Here is a 20,000-nt window from a genome sequence, read left to right on the forward strand (position 1 = left end):
CCATTTTGCCTTTACCTTCTTCCATTTATCGTGTACCTGGGAGTACCTATATGCATATGTACAATATATATATATAATATATATATATATATATGTTTTTATATATATATTTATATATATATATATATATATATATATATATATATATATATATATATATATGCAGAAGAACCACGGGGAAAATGAAAATACGAAATATACACTTAAGTCCTGACTAGTTTTGTAATACTTCTTCAGAGGACTGATTTATTGAGAGAGGTTTCTTTACATTTTATAGGGAAAGCAAACATACGAACATACATATAGAGATTTAAAGAACAATGACACTCCCTTACCAGCTACCTGGGCTTGAGTCAGGTGTTAAGTGGGCGGAGTCCCCAAGCTCATTAGACACCTGCCAAAAAGGGTCATTTCTAGTGGCGGGTAAATTCTTGTTTTTCAGTAGTTTATTTATATGAAAACATGGTAGCCTTATCTATATAAATACATAAGCAAACCATACACATACATACATACATATATACATACATATACACATACATATACATATATACATATATACACACATACATATATATATATATACACATACATATATATACACATACATACATACACATATATACATATGTACATATACATTTATATTTATACAACATTAATATCATAAACATATAATCATGTATATATCAATACTTATATCTAGCATAACACTATATAGTGCCAATATACTTATGCATACTATATAAAATAATTGTACCCTTTAATGAATGGTAGCTTAGGTCTAAATATTAATTTCACAGCGACGTTAATTATTCACAATACATTCAATTCTACATTAAGTGGTTAATGTTTTTTTATATAGCTTACAAATCTCTTTACATATAAAGGCGTCGAGTTTATACATTCCATGACCAATATTCAAGTTGTTTTCAAAGGTTTCTTTTATGAAACTGGACTCTATAAGTATTGATATATACATGATTATATGTTTATGATATTAATATTGTATGTATATAAATGTATATGTACATATGTATGTATGTGTATGTATGTATGTATATATGTATGTGTATATGTATGTATATATATATATATGTATGTATGTGTATGTTTTGCTTATGTATTTATATAGATAAGGCTACCGTGTTTTTATATAAATAAACTGTACTGAAAAACAAGAATTTACCCGCCACTAGAAATGACCCTTTTTGGCAGGTGTCTAATGAGCTTGGGGACTCCACTCACTTAACACCTGACTCAAGCCCAGGTAGCTGGTAAGGGAGTGTCATTGTTCTTTAAATCTCTATATGTATGTTCGTACGTTTGCTTTCCCTATAAAATGTAAAGAAACTTCTCTCAATAAATCAGTCCTCTGAAGAAGTATCACGAAACTAGTCAGGACTTAAGTGTATATTTCGTATTTTCATTTTCCCTGTGGTTCTTCTGCATCTGAGCATCACGTTTTCCTGTGATTTTTACGCATATATATATATATATATATATATATATATATATATATATATATATATATATATATATGTGTGTGTGTGTGTGTGTGTGTGTATGTGTGTAAATATGATTACTAACATATTTCTTTATCATATATATCATATGTACTGTAAACATTCTTAGTAGCATTCACACAATAACTATGCAATGCTATCTTGCACTGCATATTATCAAGCTGCTAACACGATAAAAGCTCTTTCCGAGAAGTAATGTGATCACGAGGTATCATCCGATTGTCATTCGTCTCTCCGAGCACAACGTGCATCTCTTTAAGGTTTAGTTTGTGCAAGTTCGTATAGATATCTCTAGAAATAAATCTTTCGCCAGAAGAATCTCCTCATGCAACCATTTTATCCAGATTTCCCAAAGGGGCCCGACTGGATTTTGTTTATGTCAGCCATTCAACGGTCTCACTTGAATGTCCTCGCCAGCGCTGAAGACAGACAGACAGATAAAGAGGAGGATTATACTTTTTCCGAGCGCAATTATCAATGTGTGATATTAGGAGGAACATTTCTTAAATAAATTCCTAAACGATTAACCAGTGGACTAATTGACCAGTCTTCTCGCCCATTCCTTCAAGACCTTCATACATCCAGAATTACCTTCTTTAATATAGCTAAATAGTGGATTACACCTTCATAACTACACCAAAGTCTCTTACCTGTAATCGCATCATCCTCTGACACTCAAGTCACATCCACAAACGTGTTCATGATTACCACTAAGTTCACTATTCCTTTTCAATCTTTTGTCTTTCAAATATGTTTCTTTTATGAATTTCGTAGAGACGAATTAAGCCATATTATTTATTTACACTGCTTTGCTAAAGAATTTTTTTTTCTTTAAAAAATATATAAGTAACTTATGATACGTCGAAGGATAGCTTTCATTTATACATGTTAAAATTTCTGGTATATATATATATATATATATATATATATATATATATATATATATATATATATATACATAAATGTATATATATATATATATATATATATATATATATATATATATATATATATATATATATATATATATATATATATATATATATATATATTACCACTGAATATTTCTCTTTTATCTTTACTTTAATAAATATTAAGAAATTGTGAGGTGTATGGCCGATCAGAGCGAAAAAGATTTATTTATAAATTTTGCAGATAATTTTTAAAAATCTAATTTCTATAAATAAAAACAAGATAAGTAGATCATTATAAGCTTATTCCCCACTCAAGTTCTGTTTGGCTAAGCTTTCTTCCTATTCAAACATATTTACATAGCCCTTGTCACCATCAGTGCTTCAAACCACGTTTTATTTCCAAGTATGGTTATTCATGGGGCATGTAAAGGAACAAGAATCTTATGATATCTTATGAGATCCTTTCATATTCGTGTTTGCTGGATAATAATTCCGATGGTTATGTTCACCATTCTTTTTAAAATGCAACTTGGATTAAAGTCGCGTTCCGACTTGCTTCTTAATTCGCTGTGCGAGGTTTGAGAGCTAAGATAGTACTCGATCTGATAACGCAATTATTATTATCATTATTATTATTATTATTATTATTATTATTATTATTATTATTATTATTATTATTATTATTATTATCATTGTTGTTATTATTATTATTAGCTAAGCTACAACCTGATTTAAAATGCAGAATGCTACAATCCTAGGAAAAGTAGCTAACTGAGGATAGGAAACAAGGAAATAGCAAATAAACTATACACAGTAAGTAACGAATAAAATAATTTGAAATATTTGAAGATGTGTAACAACGGTAAACTAGAACTGTCATACATAAACTATGAAGACGAGACTTACTTTGGCCTGTTCAAATGAAATATATTTGCAAAAACTTTGAACTTCTTTAGTTAAACTAACCCAACTACCATAAGAGGAAGACCATTCCATAATCTGGTCACAGCTGTAATAAAACTTCAAGAACACCATGTAGTATTGTGCCTTATGGTGGAGAAGGCATGACTTTTAGAATTAATTGCATACCTAGCACTACTTACGACATGATACAGTCTGAATATTTGAATGCAAAATTATGAAAAATCTTACGTAGCCTCCATAGAGCTAACTGAACGACAGTACCTAAAATTAATATCCAAATTATAAATAATGAATTTAATAGACCTCAAGTTTCTACCAGTAGATTGAAATTACATTAAAAGTATTCAAACATTTCCTCAGAATAAATTGATCACCGAAGATCTTAAGAAACTTTCTAAATAATCAGTTGAAGAGAAAACAGACAGAAGATGCTTATCAGAATTAAATTTGCAATTAAGAGTCGCAACTAAAGTTCTGAATGAGATTTATAAAGCTAGAGAGACATGTGGATAATGAGGTGTGACTCTACTCGACCTACTCTCAATAATACTTCAAGTTTTGTTAGGGCTCAACTTCATACATCATAATTTGCATCATGCACTGACATAAAATTGATCTCTATTAAGGAATTCAGCAACCTTTAGTGTGCATTCTAGAAATGGAATTGATGCAAAAAGAGTAGCATCATCTGCATATGCAGATGGTGCTTATATATCAAAAGTAATAAGTCGAGAACGCCAATCTGAGGAACAACAGATATTACATTCCAATACACACTGTGTCCATGTCCTTGTACCCATCAATAACTACTCTTATGATTAACATGGCTAAAGACACCACTAAAATCAAGGGCAGTCTTACGAACCTCCTGGCTACATTCAAGGAATTTCAGTGCAGCGTTGGAAACTGTAAGTAGAATTTCAAAATTACAAATTAAACTATAAATATTAGTATTCAATATGGTATACGGTAAATCTATTTTATTTGGTAACCTTACATAATTTAGAATAAGATATCGTTATTTGATAATACCTGAAATTTATATGTAGGTTTACTTTTGTGGACATTTTCAATTTGTTTAGTACAGTTATGGTTTATCCATTCATTGAGAAGCTTTACAGTAACACACACACACACACACACACACACACACGCATATATATATATATATATATATATATATATATATATATATATATACTTACTTACATTCATATACATATATTAATTTTCTGGAATTATTGTTTGTTTCGTTTATTATTATTATTATTATTATTATTATTATTATTATTATTATTATTATTATTATTATTACTTGCTAAGCTACAACCGTAGCTGGAAAGCAGAATGCTATAGGCCCATGGTCCCCAACAGGGAAAATAGCTCGGTGAGGAAAGGAAATAAGGAAAAATAAAATATTTTAAGAAGAGTAACATTACAATAGATATTTCCTTTAAATACTATAAAAACGTTAACAAGCCCAGAGGAAGAGAAACTAGATAGAATAGTGTGCCCGAGCGCATCCTCAAGCAAGAGAACTCTAACCCAAGACAGTGGAAGACCATGGTACAGAGGCTATGGCACTACCCAGGACAAGAGAACAATGGTTTGATTTTGGAGTTGTCCACCTAGAAGAGCTGCTTACCACAGCTAAAGAGTCTCCTCTACCCTTACCAAGAGGAAAGTAGCTACTGAACAATTACAGTGAAGTAGTTAACCCCTTAGATGAAGAATTGTTCGGTAATCTCAGTGTTGTCAGGCGTATGAGGACTGAAAAGAATCTGTAAAGAATAGGCCAGACTATTCGGTGTATGTGTAGGAAAAGGGAATGTAAACCGTAACCAGAGAGAAGGATCCAGTGTAGTACTGTCTGGCCAGTCAAAGGACCCCATAACTCTCTAGCGGTAGTATCTCAACGGGCTGCTACAGGTAATGTGGTAATGCCGTCATGGAATATCACGGAGCCTACTTAAGGCATTCCTTAATATGGGGTGTTTCCAGTGCTTCTTTGTCCACTACCTGCACTTGCTGTATGTCATTTCATTTTACCTCCCTTCTTGCTTTCTTCCTTCCATCTAGCTGTATATCTTCTTCAACTTTAACTCCACATTATAACTTCAGGTTTCTCCTCCAGGTACATTTGGGCGCTGAAGAGCTTCACAGGCCAAAACGAAATCATAAATTGAAAATACCAATCCATTAATACATGGTAGTCTATGCCATCGACCATCTTTATTGTTAGCCGTCACCTGCCAAAAATCTTCTGCCTATTCTTTGTTCCCTTACCTCCACTGTATTGTCCTGCTCCTCTTTATTTCCTATTCGGTAAAACAGTTGTGTGACTTCGCAAAATCAGCAAAGAATGGTCAAGAGACAAGCCATGTATCAAATGAACCCCAAGCTTTTGTAACGACAAATTACTGCTATTACTAAAAATGAAAGCGACCTTAAAATATTTAATCAATTTCTTAACAGAAATCCGTAACTACAGGACTTTATATACCGGAATCGAAGGCCTGACAAGCAATCTTGATAGTGACTCCTCTCTCTCTCTCTCTCTCTCTCTCTCTCTCTCTCTCTCTCATATATATATATATATATATATATATATATGTATATAAATAATATATATATACATATATATATATATATATATATATATACACACACACTAGTCAGGATCACCCATACTACGATGGTTTCCTGTGAGCGATCAGACAAAAGTCCCCCACCATCACCAATTCGCAGTTGGCCAAACCCCAGCATGAATAAGGGCAACTCTGATGCCTTTGTCCTGAAGTGGCAAGAAACGGCTGCATTTCTTGTTATATATGTAGATATATATATATATATATATATATATATATCTGTGTGTATGTATGTGTGTGTGTGTTTGTGTGTAGGTGGGTGTGTGTATATGCATATTTAGACACATATGAACTTATCTAATTATATATTTCAAACAGTTTCGCTTGTTTATGAACTGAAGAGGTAATATACGGGAACTCAAATGCATATATACAATATATATATATATATATATATATAAAATATATATACAATATATATATATATATATATATAATATATATATATATATATATATGTATTTATATTTATATATGTATATATATATATATATATATGAGTGTGTGCATATATATATATATATATATGAATATATATATATATATATATGTATTTATATTTATATATGTGTATATATATATATATATATATTTATATATGTGTGCATATATATATATATATATATATATGAATATATATATATATATATATATATTTATACTCACATATATAAATATATATATATATATATATATATATAGATATATATATACCTCATTATATCAAATTCACTTAGCCTTGGAATCAGAGACCCAATGGTCGTTGATTCCAACACGGACCAAGGAAAATGTTCCAGAGACTTGCCACCGGGCCACAAAGGCAAAATCAAGGGAGCTTGTTCCTCAAATGAGACAGGAGAACAATCCTTAACAACAGTAGAGGTCTTCAGAGCAATTCTGAAAGACTGTGTTCATCTGTAGGATTGTGAGCTTCATTTTATAGAAGTAGCGTGTGAATCTTAATGAAAATATAGAATAATGTATATGAATGAATACTATACTTTGATACTTAAATGGCCGCAATACAATGGCTGTTCTCTTATCTGTTTTGCCAAACGTTGTGATTGTATTAGTTACTGCCTTTTGTCCATTTGCGGTTCGTTAGGAGTGGGGTGGTGATTCGGACGTGGTGAAAGACCTTCAGCTTCATTATTTTCTGCTTTTGTTGCAACTGTCTTTTCGACGACCTGTGCTTAAAGAGATAATGAAAACATTATCAAGAGTCATAAATCTTAATTCACTGAATGGAATATCCACCTAGTTTTTCTGTATGCCTCTCTTCCCATGTTGTGGTAGCTTATTGGAAATAAGCTACCACAAGGTGGCATTTAGCAAAGTGTTTCAAAAGTCCATCAACTCTCTGTAGTCAAATCACAAACCATATTACCGAAAATCCTGAAGGAATTTGTTCACCAATTTGATACCGATATTCTCCCTGGCACATAGACTACAAGAGTTACTGAAAAATTATAGCGCAGTAGTTAACCCCTTGAGTAAAGAGGAATTTTTCGGTTATATTAGTATTTTCAGGTGCATGAGAAAATATGGGAATGTGAAAATAATAGGCCAGACTATTTGGTGTGTGTAGGCAAAATAAAAAATGAGCGGTAACCAGGGAGGCATCCAATGTAGTACTATCTGGCCATTTAAAAGACTCAATAACTTTAGTGGTAGTATCTCATCGGGAGGCTAGTACCTTAGCGAATATACTAGCTATAAATATGTTTTATATTTATGTATATATATATATATATGTATGTATATATATGTATATATATATATATATATACATATATATATATATATATATATATAATTTATATATATCGCACATAAAATGGGTAAATTGTATATATATATATATATATATCGCACATATAATGGGTAAATTATATGTATATATATATATATATATATGTATATATATATATATATATATATATTTATATATTTATATATATATCGCACATATAATGGGTAAATTATATATATATATATATATATATATCTATATATGTATATATATATATATATATATATATTTTATATATATATATATATATATACAATAAATATGTGTACAGTATAGATGTATGCATTTATGCAGGTGTTAGTATTAATGGGAATACCTCAACAAATCAACAAATTTAGATTTCAGACGATATATTCCTTTTTGATGAATCATGGGAGGAATTTCAAAAGATGATGAATGATTTAAATAGGGAAAGCAAAATGTAAGACTGAAATGAAAGTGAGTCAAACTAATATAAGGTTCAATGAAAATGCAGAGGGACAGCAAATAAGGGTTACGACCGTACTTAGGATAGACTGTAAGCTTTTTTTCCCAGGACATGAGACTGAAATTAAAAGTAGGATAAGCATAAGGTGAAGAGCTTTTGGTAAAATAAATGAAATTACAAAAAAGTAAAATGCTTCTTTAAGTAAGAAAAAAAAAAATAATCAGATAGTCCTACATGTATTACATCATCCATTGATAACTTGGAACCTTACAACATGGCTACTTACAACTCAAAAAGTTAGGGAAAGAATAATGATGAGGATAACACTAAAAGAGAGAAAACGAACAACATTGATACGAGAACAAAGTAAATTACAGGATATTCAATCGTGTAAGAAAAAGAAATGGACATGGGCAGGACTTATAACGAGAATGACTGATAATAAATTTACATTAAGCATGATAAAAGGAGCCATTAAAGATTGCAAAAGAAGCAAAGGAAGGAAGAGAAGATAATGAATTGAAGAACTAAGAAAATTTGTTGGTAAAGACTGGCATAGAAAGACCATAAACAGGCGGAAGTGGAAGGACATCTCTATAGCCCTTGTTCTGAAGTGGACTTGTTACGGATGATAATGATCGTGTTGGTGATGATGATGTATGTATTATGTATATATGATGTACACATATATTTGTATATATGTGTATATATATATACTTATATATACATATATATCACATGTATATATATAAATATATATGATATATTTTGCACATTTACTGTAGACGTGTTTTTCATATTCAAATAAGCCAAATATTTTACTCCTCCTAATATCTGGATTCTCTGTATTCAACAGGTCTAAGTATGGGAGAGTTGTCATCAACTTTTATCATCTTTGTGGCTGAGTGGTTGAATCAACTGGACCTAAGTTTCTTGGGTCCGGGTTCGATTCCCTGACCGACCAGGAATTTATTCCTTCTTGGGTTTCATGAAGTGGAGAGAAGCCAGTTATATTAAGAGGAGTAAAATATATGGCTTATATATACATACATATATATATATATATATATATATATATATATGTATATATATATATATATATATATATAGCCATAAACTTTTGATACATTAATGTCTGGATTCTCTTACACCCTTGGGATCAGGCAAAGACAATAGCTTCTGACCGGCCGGGAATCGAACCTTGGTCCAGGAAATTTGTATGAACAGTGACATACCACTTGGACCCGAAGAAAGATAAAAGTCAATGACAATTCTTTTGTACTTAAACCTGTCGATGGTGAAGATGAGGTTAATTTAAATTCTAAGTACAGAAAACCCTGAATTCGGCAGGTAAAAGTAAAGAAGAATTGTCATTGACTTTTATATATCATTAGAATAAAAATTAACTTCTCTATTTCGAAGTTCCATGATATATATAATAATTTTATAGACACCAACATTTTTTTCCATTGGAATGTCAGTGAATTATGTTTTAAAATTTCATGTACTATTTTGAGCAGTAAAAAGTAAAAATGCTCATTAAACCATAAAATAAATAACCGATTTCTCTTATTGAAAACTAGAGTTGCCTCTGGAAGAAGGAATAATAGGAATGGATTATTGATTTCAAATACAATATATCGAAAACAGATTGATTGTAAACTCTTTTCATCCCATTTTGACGGCAATGAATAAGAAATTTATTTGAACCGAAATAAAGTGAAGAATGGACGAGAAGTTCTTAAGAAAAACGTTTATAGAATTTGGAAAATGGAAGAGAATAAAGTGCAATTGTGAAGAATGAACATTTTAGGAAGTAAATGAGAAAGAAACTGCAAAGATAAAAAGTTCATTGTTGTAGAAGACAGAAATCTTCAAGAAGGTAAAAAAGTAGAAGCCTCCTTTACACACTCCATCTTTAAGATTAATAATAACCATCCACCAGCCACGAATGGAGAAGAAAAGAATGAAGGAAGAGAAGGCGACGCCAATATTATATATACAAACAGACGTTTATTTTCATACATATATATATATATACATATATATATATATATATATATATATATATATGTGTATATATATATATATATATATATATACTGTATATATATATATATATATACACACATATATATATATATATATATATATATATACATATATAAATTAGCCTAGGCACCAGCCACCGTTTTAGATACTACATTGAAAGAGTTATTCTGCCATTTGGCAAGATATTACTACTGTACTGTACCAACCGTGTGTCACACAATTGTACATAATTATTTTGTATATATTATGGTTGTATCTGCGCTCTTCCCTCGCACTAAAAAGAACCTGAATGATCATGTCTCCGTTTTGCTCAGTAACATTATCTGTCTCTCGAACAGGTCATGTCCTGTTGCCTTGAAGTTTTGTATATAAAGAAGAGTGTTCCTTAATAAATAACTCAGTTGTTTCCAATCTGCCTTTGAGTTCACAACTCCTCTCTCGGCCCGTCACATTGGTGACCCCGGAAGTCGACTCGCTCCCACCGCCTTCCACCCCCACCCCCTCGCCCCTTCATCGTTGGTACTATGGCGGACTCTACGGCAGTTGGTGCTGCGGCCGCTCCATTCAAACTTTCATCGTTTGCCAGCGGAGAGGCGTTTGCTTGGTTTCAGCGCGCAGAAGTCCAGTTTCGTATAAGGGGCGTGACTCGCTCAACCACCAAAGCGGATTATGTTCTCGCGGCGATACCCGAGGACACCTTCCCAGAAATATCCGACTGGCTTTGTGAACAAGGAGACACCCCAATAGCGTATGACGACCTCAAATCATACCTTCTGCAGCAGTACTCGCCGTCGCCAGCCGCCCGTATAGCAAAGCTTTTTCAGCTCTCGCAACAACCGTTGGGGGACCAAAGGGCTTCGCTTGCCCTCAGGGAAATGACCAGTATCGCTCGCCTTCAACCTGCCGCAGACGGCTCTCCTCGTGTGGTGAACCTACTCCGTGCCCTTTGGATACGCCGTTTACCTGAACCTGTGCGCGCTGCCATACCCGATGTCGATAGTTTACCCATAAAGGACTTGATGACCGAAGCCGACGCCCTTATGGACAGCCACTTCAAGACCTCCATCAACGCCTCCACCCCTGACGACGAGGATGCCTATTCAACGTCAACCGAAGCTGACATGAATGCCGTAGGACATACACGCCTACCCCGTGACGTGCCGAAGCGCTGACAAAGCCGCCCACCACCCACCAATCGCTCGCACCCCAACGAACGACTTCTACAGCCACTTACTACCTCCCATCCACCGCAGTTTTGCTACTACCACTTCAGATTCGGGGCAACCGCGAAGAAATGTGCCAAAGATTGTCAGTGGCCAAAAAACTTGTAAGTAGGCCATCGCTTGTGGCGGTGGCCTCCCATGTTTCTAATCTTTTCTTTTTACAGGATGCAGGAACGGGTGTGCGATTTTTGGTAGACACGGGTGCTTGTCGTTCTCTTTTGCCAAGGAAACTCTTCAAGGCACAACGTAGTCTGTCTACATCTGCCGACATACGCTTGGTAGCTGCCAACGGATCTGCGATACCCACCTACGGTTACGAGAGCCTCACATTATCGTTCGGAAACGGTAAATTCAATTGGAAGTTTCTCGTTGCTGACGTCACAATGCCAATCCTCGGTGCGGATTTCCTCTCTCATTTCCACCTTCTGCTCGATGTCGCCCACCGACGATTGGTCAACGCAGACTCGTACTTGTCGACACCTCTTCAACCCGCCCCCTCTAACCTCGCTCTCCACATCAGCGCACCCACGGATGCCTACGCCCACCTCCTCACGTCGTACCCGGAAGTTTTCCGTCCAGAACTTCGCCAAACGCCCACGGTTCCTGCCAAGCACGGTATTTATCACCATATCAAGACGACGGGACCCCCAGTCTTCGCAAAATTCAGACGTCTGGCACCGGAACAATTGGCAGCCGCCAAACAGACGTTCGCCGAAATGGAGAAAATGGGCCTTTGCCAAAAGGCCTCCAGCCCATGGTCGTCACCCTTACACATCGTTCTGAAGAAAGACGGCTCACTCCGTCCGTGCGGGGATTACAGGCGCCTGAACATGCAAACAGAACCGGATCACTACCCCCTCCCAAACATTGCCGATGTAACCTCCTACCTGCACAAAGCAAAGGTTTTCTCTACGCTCGACCTCCTGAAGGGGTATTATCAGGTGCCTATGAACCCAGAAGACATCCCCAAGACCGCCATCACCACTCCGTTTGGCACATACACCTTCAATTACTCCTGTTTTGGCCTTCGTAATGCTGGGGCAACGTTTCAACGTCTCATGGATGGCATCTTAGGGGACCTCCCTTCCTGTGTATGTTATGTGGACGACATACTTGTGTTCTCCTCCTCAAAAGAGGAACACCTCCATCACCTGCGCATCGTGCTCGACCGCCTGCAACAAAACGGCCTTGTAGTCCGGTACGACAAGTGTACCTTTGGCGCCAACGAAGTGTTGTTCTTAGGGCACCGTATCACTCCTGAAGGAGTCCATCCCCTCCCTGAGAAGCTAGCGGCCGTTCAGAATTTCCCCACGCCCTCGACCGTCAAAGCTCTGCAGGAATTCTTGGGCATGATCAACTATTATCACCGTTTTCTGCCAGCCATTGCCGCCACTCTTGCTCCCCTCTACGCCTCCCTCAAGGGCAAGCCAAAGGACCTGAAGTGGGGTCCCCTTCAAGAAACAGCCTTCTGCAATGCAAAGAAGGCCCTATCAACTGCTGCGGCTGTCACTTTTCCTATCCCACACGCCCCTCTCCTTCTCTCCACCGATGCCAGCGACGTCGCTATTGGTGCAGTACTCGAGCAGGTGGTCATTGGCTTTCTTCAGCAGAAAACTGTCCAAGGCCGAATCGGGTTATTCTACCTTCGATCGAGAATTGCTGGCGGTGCACTTGGCTGTCCGTCACTTTCGCCATTTCTTAGAAGGTACGCCCTTCGTCATTCGTACAGACCACATGCCTCTGGTGCACGCCTTCACTCGACAGTCTGACGCCTGGTCCGCCCGTCAACGCCGACATCTCTCCGCCGTGGCTGAATACAATTGCACCCTCCAATACGTCCCTGGGAAAATGAATCCCGTTGCCGATGCCCTGTCAAGAAACACGTTGGCTGCCGTTCAACTGGGATTGGATTACAGCGCCCTGGCTGAAGCCCAACGACAGGATCCAGAGTATCAAGCTTGTAGGACATCCTGCACGTCCCTCCGTTGGGAGGATTTTCCCCTCGAAGACTCCAACACCACCCTCCTCTGTGACGTCAGTACTGGTAGACCGCGACCTTGGATTCCTGCTCCCATGCGCCGACAGGTGTTTGATTTCATCCACGGCCTTTCACATCCCTCGTGCCGTTCTACTGCACAGCTGCTGAAGGCAAAGTTCATTTGGCACGGCATTTCTAAGGATGCTAAGGATTGGGTCCGTGTGTGTACTTCTTGCCAAACTTCCAAAGTACATCGACACACGGATTCAGGAGTGGGCACCTTTCCTCAACCTCAGCGTCGTTTCGCACACATTCACGTCGACGTTGTAGGCCCCCTACCCACATCACAAGGACATCGTTACCTGTTTACCGTCATCGACCGCTCCACTCGTTGGCCTGAAGCCATTCCCATGGAAACTGCAACGTCCGCCTCATGTACATCTGCCTTACTCTCTGGATGGATTTCAAGATTCGGCATCCCTGAGCATATTACTTCTGACAGGGGAACAACTTTCACCTCTCAATTATGGACGTCATTAGCGAATCTCCTGGGCATCACCCTACATCAGACAACGGCCTACAACCCCGTCGCCAATGGAATGGTTGAACGTTTTCATCGCACCCTCAAAGCAGCTTTGATGTCCCGCTGCAAGGATTGCAATTGGTTTACTCAGCTTCCCTGGGTCCTCCTTGGACTAAGGACCACTCCTAAAGACGCCCTTGACGTCTCGGCAGCCGAAATGGTGTATGGCGACCCGTTGGTCGTCCCTGCCGAATTTTTTCCTTCTACGACCTCCTCCGACGATCTCCAGCGCATACGTCACGTCGTGGGAAAATTTACTCCGTGCCGCCAGACTTACAAGCCCCCAGCGAAGCATCACATACCAACGGACTTGCACTCTGCAACGCACGTCTTCCTGCGCAACGACACCAGCAAGCCATCACTAACGCCCCCTTACACGGGCCCTTTCCTTGTGATCCGCCGCAGTTGGAAAGCATTCCTCCTAAACATTCGGGGCAAAGAAGACTGGGTCTCCATTGATCGTCTAAAACCTGCTTATCTTCTGCCAGATGACCCGCCTATAGTTCGCCTCTCTAGATCAGGGCGCCCTATTTAACATGTACAGTATGTCATTTTTAGGGGGGGAGCCATGTACCAACCGTGTGTCACACAATTGTACATAATTATTTTGTATATATTGTGGTTGTATCTGCGCTCTTCCCTCGCACTAAAAAGAACCTGAATGATCATGTCTCCGTTTTGCTCAGTAACATTATCTGTCTCTCGAACAGGTCATGTCCTGTTGCCTTGAAGTTTTGTATATAAAGAAGAGTGTTCCTTAATAAATAACTCAGTCGTTTCCAATCTGCCTTTGAGTTCACAACTCCTCTCTCGGCCCGTCACAGTACATTGGAGCCCTCTCTGAGTACGGATCATTTTTCCTTTGCCTTCACATATACCAAATTGTATGACCCATTCTTTACACTTCCTCCTCTTTCTTCATAGACCAGACAACTCTTAAGATAACCGAAAACTTCTTTTTCTTTCAAGTAGTTAACTACTGCACTGTAATTGTTCAGTGGGTACTTTCCGCTTGTTAATGGTAGAAGCAAGTCTCTAGTTATGGCAAACAGCTACTCTAGGAGAAGAACACTCCGAAATCAAACCATTGTTCTCTTGTCTTGTGTAGTGCCATAGCCTCTGTATCATGGTCTTCCAAGATCTTTGGTTAGAATTCTCTTGCTTGAGGATACACACAGGCCCATTATTCTTTGTTTCTTTATTTCTTTTACCCTCTGCTTTTCCAAAAGGGGTTGTAGCTGAGCAAGAAGTAATAATAATAATAATAATAATAATAATAGTAATAATAATAATAATAATAATAATAATAATTATATGTAGATGCATATAGAAAGATGGATAAATGTATAGCGATAGATAAATAGATAGATATAGAGATATACTCTTATATATATATATATATATATATATATATATATATATCTATATCTATATATATATATATATATATATATATATATATATATAAATATTTATATACATACTTCTCTAAAAGGAAATTTATTTAATCAGATTTTCTTACCATTATTAACTTGTGCATCAGAAACTTGGAGCTTTACTAAAGACTTATAACATAATCTAGTTCCAGTTCAATGAGCTAAGGAAAGAATGATGATGGGATTAACACCAAGAGACAGTAAAAGAGCAACATGGATACGAAACCAAGATAAATTAGAGTATATTTTACTAATATGTAAGGAAAAGAAATTGACCTAGGCCGGCCATATGATGAGAGTGACAGATAATAGATGGCTATTAGGAATAACAGAACGGCTCTCTAGAATTTGCAAAAGAAGCAGGGAAAGGAAGAGAAGACGATGGATTGACGATCTTAAAAAATGTATTGGTATAAACGGGCATAGAAAAGCTATAAACAGATGCGAGTGGAAGGACGTGTGTGAGGCCTTTGCTATGCTGGGGACTAGTATAGCTTTATGCTGATTAAGATATATATATACATATACAGGAAGGTCATGTACTTTACTACAGCGGAGAGATGGACAAACATACTAATGGCGTAGGTTTTCTTGTCAACAAGAACATCAAGAACTCTGTACTAGGTTGCCGCCCAGTTTCCAGCAGGGCCATTTCCATCCGCCTAAGAGCAGCACCATTTAACATCACAATAGTACAGGCCTATGCACCAACAACAGACCACGACGATGATGCTGTGGAGGCATTCTACAGTCAACTCCAAGAAACCATCGACAAAGTGGACAAAAAGGACATAGTTATCTTCCAGGGAGATTGGAATGCGAAAGTGGACAAAGACGCACTGAAGGACTGGAAGGAATTCTGCGGCCCCTCGTGCAATGACGTGTCCAATGAGAGAGGACTATGACTACTAGAGTTTGCCAGCTACAACAATGCGGTGCTTGCAAATACACTCGGTGAGCACAAGGCATCACGACGCTGGACATGGCATGCACCTAATGGAATCCACCACAACCAGATCGACTGCATTCTTTTACAAAATCGGTTCAGATCGGGGATCAAAAGAGCTACGATAAGAACTTTCCCTAGTGCAGATGTCGGTAGCGACCATGATCTGGTGTTTGTGAACTTCAAACTCAGGCTGAAGACAATCAAGAAGCCCAAGAACACCAGGATGAAATTCAACCTGGACAGGTTGAGGGACCCCAAGATCGCAGAGTCCTTTAAGGCAACAGTTGGAGGGAAGTTTGCCCAACTGTTAACACTTGAGGAAGACCACAGCGCGGAAACGCTGACAGCTCAATTCAACAAAGTCATGATAGAGTCTGCAAATGAAACGCTTGGAAACGTTCGCAGGAAAACACAGCGATAGGTCACAGATGAAATCATGGATATGTGCGACAAAAGAAGAGAACTGAAAAAGAACAAGACCACACCCACCGTAGCAACAGACTACAGAGAAATCAACCGCAAGATAAGAAAAAGCATGAACCAAGCCAAAGAAGATTGGATTGGAAAACAGTGTACAGAAATTGAGGAAAAGCTGGAGAAGAACAACAGTAGGCGAGCGTTCCAAATCGTGAAAGATCTAACAAAACCAAAGCAAGCACGAGTCAGTACCATCCGAGACAAAGCAGGGAACTGCCTCACGGAAGAAGAAGACATACTCAAGAGGTGGATAGAGTACTGTTCCGACCTTTACAACTACCAGACCAATGGAGATCCCAATGTAACATCGTGCCACAAATCATCTAACAACGACGACTTCCCAGTTCTGAGAGAAGAAGTGGAGGAAGCGATGAGATCGCTAAAACATGGAAAAGCTGCAGGAGTAGACAGCATCCTAGCAGAACTTATAGAGCATGGCGGAGAGACAGTGACTGACATCCTCACTAGCATCTGCAACAAGATCTGGCAGACAAGTGAATGGTCCACACCCTGGACACAGTCCCTCTTCATCACGCTTCCCAAGAAAGGCAACTTACAGCAATGCTAAAACTATAGAACGATTAGCCTTATCAGCCACGCAATCAAAGTGATGTTGAGAGTCATTCTGAACCGACTGAGACCCCAAGCAGAAGAGATCATTGCCAAAGAACAAGCTGGGTTTAGAAGAGGAAGGAGCACAACGGAACAGATTTTCAATCTTCGAGTTCTGTGTGAGAAGTCCAGCCAACACCAGCAAGACATCTTCCACGTGTTCATTGACTACAAAAAGGCATTTGACCGTGTATGGCATGATGCCCTCTGGGCCACAATGAACAGGTACAACATGGGACAAAAACTGATATAGACGATCCAATAGCTGTACAATAAAGCAACCAGCGTGGTCCTTGCCCAAGGCAAAATAGGCGAATGGTTCCACACTTCAGTAGGTGTCCGCCAAGGCTGCCTTCTGTCACCAACCCTGTTCAACATCTTCCTTGAACAAATTATGACAGATGCACTCGAAGATCATGTGAGCACAGTTAGCATCGGAGGACGAAGAATCAGCACCCTTCGGTTTGCTGATGATATTGACAGCCTGGCAGGGAACGAAGATGAGCTGGTCAACCTCGTGAAACGTCTGGATGAAACATCAGCCAGATACGGAATGGAAATCAGTGCTGAAAAAAACAAGCTAATGAGAAACAGCGACGAACCAATCAAAGCAAAATTCGTGGTCGGTGGTCAACAACTTGAAACAGTCCAACAATTCAAGTACCTTGGTGCAATCATCAGCCAAGAAGGATCCAAACCAGAAGTCCATGCAAGAATCATGCAAACAATAGCGGCGCTAACGAAACTGAATCCAATCTGGAAAGACAAAAACATCGCTGTCAAATCCAAATTGAGACTATTGCATGCCCTAGTCATTTCCATCCTTCTGTATGCTTGTGAATCCTGGACACTGACGGCAGAGCTACAGAGAAAGATCCAAGCTGCAGAAATGAGATGCTTCAGACGAGTGCTTGGCATCTCGTACATTGAGCATGTCACAAATGAAGAAGTCAACAGAAGAGTGAGACAACACTTGGGACGCTATGAAGATCTGCTGTCCACAGTGAAGAGGAGAAAACTAAAATGGTATGGCCACACAACAAGATCAAGCGGTCTGTCCAAGACAATTCTCCAGGGAACAGTTCAGGGGAAGAGGAGAAGAGGGCGGCAGAGAAACAGGTGGACCGACAACATTGCTGAATGGACAGGAAAAACCTTCTCCCAGACCCAGGCACTCGCACACAACCGTGACAAGTGGAGGCTCCTATTGCGGTGTTCACCATGCAGCGCCCCTACGATCCTGGTGGATTATGGGATCGGTAACGGTGACGGTATACATATATCTTAATCAGCATAAAGCTATACTGTATATATATATATATATATATATATATATATATATATATATATATATATATATATATATACACACACTCTTGTGTTTGAATACACTTTAAGGCACAGTTTTTGTTATATAGCTCTCACAAAATTTATGGTTTAGTTGATTCGTTGTTATTATTTGTCTGTTACCCTACTCTCTCGTATTTTACATATTTTTGAGCCACCTTCTTGAAGAGGGTGTAAGTTTGTGTACCATGTATCATACATGGCAAGATTTTAGCAAGAAAATAAAAAGAGAGTAAGGAAGAGAAATTGTCCTTTAAAATAACATTATACATTCCTACGAATTGAAGAATTGTAGAAATATATATTTTCGGAGGGTTGAACAGATGTGAAGACATTCCAATAACTAATGTTGATATTTTTCTGACTAAATTGTCTTTAGCAATTAAGAAACTCTTTTTATTAATGTTTGTACAACTATGTTCGGTTGATTGCTTGCTTGAAAAGTAAATGTATAAAATCAGCAATCACGATGTAATGAAATCCAATAAAACTTTTTTCTGCGCTGGTATATCATTTTCTTAATCGTATTTTTTTATACTAAGTGTTCATATAAATATTCCCACCAGAATTTTAACACAGTTATGCAAATATTTTTTTTCTTTTATATATATATATATATATATATATATATATATATATATATATATATATATATATATATATATATATATATATATATATTATTGATAATACAGTTGATTTCCAAGTGATGTCTTTTTAATGGCGCAATCCATCCTTCTACAGGAACCGCCGACTACTGCCACTTCTCCTCTTCCTCAGCCGTCTAAGGTGGTGGATATAATGTACACATTCACGGACTTATTTGCTTCTCTTCGTCCCTTTGTCTTCTTTTCGGTGTCATGAAGGTATGTTACGAAATCAGAAGAAATAGTTTGTTAAGCTTTGTTTACCTAATTGATAATTACTTCTATTTAATTTTCTATAAATGAAATTATCAGATAATTAGTGGAAACTATAAGGATACCTTTTTTTTTTTTTTGCGCAAATTGATTCTCTCAACAATTGTGAAATTATATAGGCTTCAGTCTTATTCTCATAGAAGTAAATTGAAGGGAACAATATTTTGACTG

At 37.4% G+C, this 20,000-nt stretch overlaps 2 protein-coding genes across 6 annotated transcripts in view; both read left to right on the plus strand.

Annotated features, from left to right (window-relative positions):
* Window positions 1–20,000, plus strand: part of LOC137655741 (uncharacterized) — a 1,545,462-nt gene that overhangs the window by 189,377 nt on the left and 1,336,085 nt on the right. For all 5 annotated transcript variants that reach the window (XM_068389795.1, XM_068389798.1, XM_068389799.1 and 2 more), the window contains exon 2: window positions 19,654–19,775. The gene's annotated coding sequence lies outside the window, so the exon portion shown is untranslated. The remainder of the gene's footprint in view (window positions 1–19,653; window positions 19,776–20,000) is intronic.
* On the plus strand, window positions 16,910–17,518 carry LOC137655331 (uncharacterized). The gene has a single exon (XM_068389223.1). It carries the CDS (start codon window positions 16,910–16,912, stop codon window positions 17,516–17,518), a length of 609 nt encoding a protein of 202 aa, XP_068245324.1.

The sequence above is a fragment of the Palaemon carinicauda genome, chromosome 16, assembly GCF_036898095.1.
Source record: "Palaemon carinicauda isolate YSFRI2023 chromosome 16, ASM3689809v2, whole genome shotgun sequence".
In the NCBI taxonomy this organism is placed as follows: Eukaryota; Metazoa; Arthropoda; class Malacostraca; order Decapoda; family Palaemonidae; genus Palaemon; species Palaemon carinicauda.

What these genes read in the sequence shown, in the direction of transcription:
- LOC137655331 (XM_068389223.1), top strand. Translation starts at nt 16,910, where the DNA reads ATGGATATGTGCGACAAAAGAAGAGAACTGAAAAAGAACAAGACCACA.